We start from the raw sequence: 6,163 nt of genomic DNA, 5'->3' as shown, positions 1-6,163 counted from the left end.
GGTGAAGGAGATGCAGCAGCAGTGATTGTGCCCCTCCCCCAGGCTCTGCACCACCCGTGCATCTACCCAGTGTTGGACGTGGACTTTGCCAACATCTCTTCCCACACGTACATCGTCACCATCATCCCCCACAACAACAAGGGCACGCTCAAGGACCTCATTTATCGGGTGAGAGAGAGAGAGAGAGAGAGAGAGAGAGAGAGAGAGAGAGAGAGAGAGAGATTAGTTCTTTGAGATAGATCAAGAGTATTAGTAGTAGTACATAGATAGCACATTGATGTACTTCTTGGTCTGATATGTATAAAGAGTGTAAACATAAGTCAATTATTACATAGGTACCTATCGAAACATGTAATATAGTTTTATTTGCAATGTTGATTTGTTGTAATGTACTATGAACAAAATAACACTCCCTTAACTCCAAGTTTCATCCAAGAATTAAGAAGTAGAAGTAGAAGCAGAACAATTAACTGTCCCTGAGAAACTCCATGACGGTGCCTGGAGCTTTACCCGCGTATAGAGTTATGTAAGTAATGCATTTTTTGTCACGGTAGAAGCTGAACGATGGTGCTTCACAGAGTCACTGGCAAGATGACTGGGTGGAGAAGTACCAGCAGCGCTCATCGGGGCTGCCAGTGGGCCAGGTCCAGCGGCTGGGGCGGCAGGTGTTGGAGGCCCTGCTCTTCCTGCAAGACCGAGGCTTTCCCCCCTGCGGCCATCTGCACTCCGGGAACGTGGTACTGCAAAACAGTGTGGCAAGGTGAGAGAGAGAGAGAGAGAGAGAGAGAGAGAGAGAGAGAGAGATGGGGGGATGGGAGATTACACAAAATTTGCCTTCCAAATTTGGTTTACTATGCAATGATTATTAACATTGACAGATTAACATTATGCTCTACTTCAAGACATTAGTATTAACACCAAAAAAAAAAATGTTATTGCCGCACTGTTTCACACATACAAAAGAAGGGAACAAAATTGACATTTCTGTAGTGGTGCAATACAATGAGCAGCTGACTCATACGCACTTGCAGCTTGTAACTTACATATATTTACTCAGTTTTCATTCAATTCCAGTAGTTCTAATAATCATCATCAAGGCCTAACATTGTAGCCCTTGTGCGATCTATTTACTTTGAACTGGTTTTTTTTTTCTTTTCTTTTTTGCTGAAATAAAAAGTAATAAGTTACAAATGACTGTATGAAACCAAACTCATTTGTAAGTCAGGGAGCAACTGCAGTTTTATTCGTCGTCATCCTCGTACCATTATTACCGTGCACCTTCCTGCAGACTGTCCGGGGTGGAGAACACACTGCTGGGCCTCACCTCCAGGATCTACCCAATCATCAAGCGTCGCCTCAAGGACAACAGAGACGCCATAGACTCAGTGTGTTTCGGTGAGTGGGTCGACACATTCCTTGCTCAGGCCTTCTCTTGGTCACATTAGGGACTGTGTATTGCTGTCATTGATTTAGTAGTGCTATTGATTATCTCTAGTCCTATTTCCTACAACACATTGGCTTAGGATGTGTTATTAGTGGGAAGTGGACGGAGAGGAGAGGTTTTTCCTTTTAATTAATGCAAGAGGGGCACACGCTTAGGGCAATAAGAAAATATTTAAAAGAAAAGGGCCCACTGAGGTGCCAAATGGGTTATACGAAGTTGGTGGATAAGTGTTTTGAAACCTTCCTCTTAAAAATATTGTTTTTTTTTTTATAATCTTTCTTGGTGTAAGTACTCAACTACTCACTAACACAGAAAGTAACGATTAGTTAGTATGGACAAATGAAAAATGATGCTCCATTATTACAGCAGTTTTGTACAGCACGTATATCTTACTGTTTAAAAACATCTGGTCCCGTAAGTTACGTGTTTAAACCATTAATAAGATCAAGGAGATTTAAAAGAAGACAAGACAAATTGATGGACAGGAGTGATAGGTGGAAATAGGTAATCCTGTGCAGCTTCCTTTATTTGCTAATGTTTTCATGCTTTTATGCTCAGTGATGTAATTTCTTGGTTCTAGGTGCTGTCATTTTTCAGTATATTTCACTGATAGTACATATTCCTTAAACTCTCTCTCTCTCTCTCTCTCTCTCTCTCTCTCTCTCTCTCTCTCTCTCTCTCTCTCTCTCTCTCTCTCTCTCTCTCTCTCTCTCTCTCTCTCTCTCTCTCTCTCTCTCTCTCTCTCTCATGAATGTTCCTGACCATCTCACCATCGCCAGGCCACGTCCTGTTTGAGATGTGTGCTGGATACGAGCTGTCGTCTGCCCACCCTACCGCCAAGCACCTTGAGGACATCTCCACCTATCCCCAAGTAAGGATAAGTGTATATTTTTGTGGAATTATGCATAGATTAAATGAGTTTGTTATGGGATGTTCATTAATGCATTTTCATATATATATATATATATATATATATATATATATATATATATATATATATATATATATATATATATATATATATATAATTTAATGTTGTGCATTTGTAAATTATTATAACTATTGTACCCAGTTTTGTACCTACTTTTCACCTATTCTCCGTTATCACGTATAGGCGTTATCGCGCATTTTATAAAAAAAAATAATAATAATAAAAAAATCTGCGATATTCCATTTTGGTTCATTTGGTAAGTCGTTATCGAGCACCCAAGCACCTCTTGAACTTCCCGGGCTCCGTCACGTGATGTAAACACGCGGAGATGATTGGCTCTACATGTCGCACCCGTGACTGAACCCAGCTATCATTGGCCAGAACTCGTGACCTAATTAAGCTTCACCGCCCTTATCAACCCCATTTTATGTCCGTCTTTCCATCCCACTCCCTTCTTGTTTCTACCTTTCTCATACCTTTTTCCCATTACCTGTATGTAATCCCATTCAATTCTCTCTCTCTCTCTCTCTCTCTCTCTCTCTCTCTCTCTCTCTCTCTCTCTCTCTCTCTCTCTCTCTCTCTCTCTCTCTCTCTCTCTCTCTCTCAGGACAGTATTTAACAACACACACACACACACACACACACACACACACACACACACACACACACACACACACACACACACACACACACACACACACATCCGAACCGGTACACACAGTGGTTAGCATAGTGGTTGGCTTGACAAGCCAGATGACCGGGATTCGATTCCCCGGCCGGGTGGAGATATTTGGGTGTGTCTTCTTTCACGTGTAGCCCCTGTTCACCTAGCAGTAAATAGGTACGGGATGTAAATCGAGGAGTTGTGACCTTGTTGTCCCGGTGTGTTGTGTGATGTGGTCTCAGGCCTATCCGAAGATCAGGTCTATGAGCTCTGAGCTCGTTCCGTAGGGTAACGTCTGGCTGGGTGACCACAGGCAACCAAGGTGAATTACACACACACACACACACACGGGACATCGTCGATGGCGGAGGTGGTCGCTGAGCTCCAGAGCAATCATCTATAATTCTACAGTTACCTAAGAGTAACCAAGGTGGGAAAGGAGCTGGTAATGTTTGTCCCGTCTCCATATAGTCATGTTAACTGTTGATTAGCAAAATAATGTCCAGTGAAGGTAAATATAAACTGTAGCCTGCGTTTGAGCCATCAGCTGGTTTGTTTACGTCTGCGCAACATGGCGGCCGTGAACTCGAAAGAGGAATCAGACTTCACAGGGTTTCAAGGAATAATGGAGAAGAGCACTTATGTGAAGAAAATTCTGGAGTTAGAAGGTAAAATTGAAAACTGTTTGAAAAGTATGAGGGCCTGGAAACGAGTTATGACAATGTAAAAGAGACTGTGCCGATATGAAGAAGGAAAATGCAGCACTGAAAGAGGAAGTTAAGCTAATTAAAGTGAATTGCGAAAATGTGGAGAATCTCTAGGAAAAGTGATGGAGAAGCAGGCTGAATGGAAAAAAGTCAGGAAGTGGAAAGAAAGGAGGTAAATTACAAAGTTGCAAGTCTGGAAAAGGAAATCAAAGAGTCAGGGAGAAAACTTTGGGCCTTGCTGAAATTATAGATCAACAGATCATAGAAGAGAAGATAGCTGAGAAAGTGGTGAAGGTTATTAAGTCAAATGAGACATTGGTGAGGGAAACTGTAGACAAAAAGAGATGTGTGGTGATATTTGGTGTGGAGGAGGATAAGACACCGAGTAAAATGAGAGAGAGAAAAACATAAAAAAGGTGATAAATAATATCATTAATGTGGTGCAAGAGGAGGGAAAAGACCTAGTACAAGAAATAGAGGACTTCCATAGAATTGGAAAGTTCACAAGAGAAGGTATGAGGCCAATAAGAATCAAACTTAAGTCACAAAAGGATGTAGATGAATTGGTGGAGAAGTCATGGAGGCTAGCCCAGCAGGAAACAACAAGGAAGATTTGGTTGAGAAGAGATCTCGGTGAAAAGGAAAGAGAAATGTTAAATGAGTTGAGAAAGGAGGCTTTGAAAAAAATGAAGAGAGGACAGAAGAAGAGAAGAAAGAGTTTTCTGGAGAATCTTGGATATGAGACTGAGGAAGTGGTTCATAACCCAGAAAAGTACAGCAAGAAAGGACTAAAGAAACTTACATATGAGCGAAATGTAATGTATTCCAACATAAATGGAGTGATATCGGGATTTTAGAACTCAACGATTACTTGAGGGACAAGAACCCAGATATTGTGGGTCTTACTGAAACAAAACTGAGAGAGGAGAAGACCTGATGAAGGTTGGAGAAGGAAATATAACGTTTGGAAAAGAAATAGAGTAGGTAAGATGGGAGGAGGAGTGATGTTGCTGGTTAAAAAGATATAAAGGTGGATCAAGTGAAAAAGGTATGGGAAAGGCAGAAGTGCTAAAGATCAGAGCAGAAACTAATGAAGGAAAAAGAGGCACTACATAGTGGTGTACGTACCACCTAAGACAAATGCATGGTCAGTACAGGAATATGAAGAAATGATAAGTGATACAGGAACATGTCTGGAAGAAATGTTGGGTGGCTGTGAACGAACTATAATGATGGGAGATTTTAATTGTAAAGAGGTGTGTTGGGAGGACTGGTCAATGGAAGGATCAGAGACAACATGGGAAATACACTATTGACACTGGCAATGGAAAATGTGTTAACTCAGTGGGTCAAAGAAGATACTAGGTTTGGAGGAGAGGGAGCATCGTCAAGACTGGACTTGGTCTTTAGTACAGAGCCAATGGTCATTGAGGAGATGAGGGTGGAGTGCCCTTTAGCAAGAGTGATCATGCAGTTTTGGAGTTCAAGGTGATAGACGAAGAGAAATCTAGAAGAAATGAAGAATATAAAGTGGGAAGATGGAATTATGCCAAGACAGATTTTGGAAACCTAAAGAAATTCTTTCAAGAGACAAATTGGATGAAATTCAAGAGTGCTAAGGAGCAAATGAAAAGTGGAAGGAATTTATAAAATATACAAAGAAGGTGAGAAAAATTTGTACCAATAAGACAACATAGAGAAGTTGGAAAGCAGGACTGGTTTAACGATAGATGTGAAAAGGCTAGAACAAGAAAAGAGGATGCATGGAAGAGGTGGAGAAGGAAAAGACGGATTAAGCAGTGGGAAAGTTACAAAAGAGCAAGAAATGAATATGTGTTGATTAGAAGAGAAGAAAGAAAGAAACAAGAAAAGGATATAATTGATAAATGTAAAGACCAACCAAGGCTTTTTTACAGACATGTGAACAACAACATCAAAAATAGAGAAAGTATTGAAAGTTTAGAAGTAAATGGAGTATACAGTGAAGATCCCAGGGAAATGGCAGAGGCTATGAATGGATGCTTTCGGAAGGTATTCACAAAGGAGACTGCTTTTGACAAACCACTGGTAATGGAACAGAAAGGGATTATGAAGGAGTTTCAAGTAACGGTGGAGGAGATCAAGAACATGATGGGGAGTTTAGAAGTGAGAAAAGCTGTGGGACCTGATGGGGTATCAGGATGGATTTTAAGAGAATGCAGGGAGCAATTGGCAGAAAAAGTTTGTGAAGTAATTGATGCCTCATTAAGGAAGGCGTAGTGCCCCAAGACTGGAAAAGAGCTAACATTGTCCCAATCTATAAATCAGGTAACAAGAGACCCATTGAACTATAGACCAGTGTCACTTACAAGTGTGGTAGCTAAGATGTGTGAGAGGGTGGTGAAGACTAGATGGACAGACTTCTTGGAGAAAAATGA

At 41.0% G+C, this 6,163-nt stretch overlaps 1 protein-coding gene across 1 annotated transcript in view; it reads left to right on the top strand.

Annotated features, from left to right (window-relative positions):
- The window catches only part of LOC123499062 (slowpoke-binding protein-like), a 37,688-nt gene that overhangs the window by 16,554 nt on the left and 14,971 nt on the right, over nt 1-6,163 (top strand). Inside the window, exons 4-7 of the mRNA XM_045246656.1 lie at nt 43-168; nt 555-760; nt 1,289-1,395; nt 2,224-2,315. Of these exons, the coding sequence (XP_045102591.1) occupies nt 43-168; nt 555-760; nt 1,289-1,395; nt 2,224-2,315 (531 nt within the window). The remainder of the gene's footprint in view (nt 1-42; nt 169-554; nt 761-1,288; nt 1,396-2,223; nt 2,316-6,163) is intronic.

Source organism: Portunus trituberculatus, chromosome 49, assembly GCF_017591435.1.
Source record: "Portunus trituberculatus isolate SZX2019 chromosome 49, ASM1759143v1, whole genome shotgun sequence".
In the NCBI taxonomy this organism is placed as follows: Eukaryota; Metazoa; Arthropoda; class Malacostraca; order Decapoda; family Portunidae; genus Portunus; species Portunus trituberculatus.
Note: the sequence above shows the minus strand (reverse complement) of the source record. Positions and strands in the feature narration are given on the sequence as shown.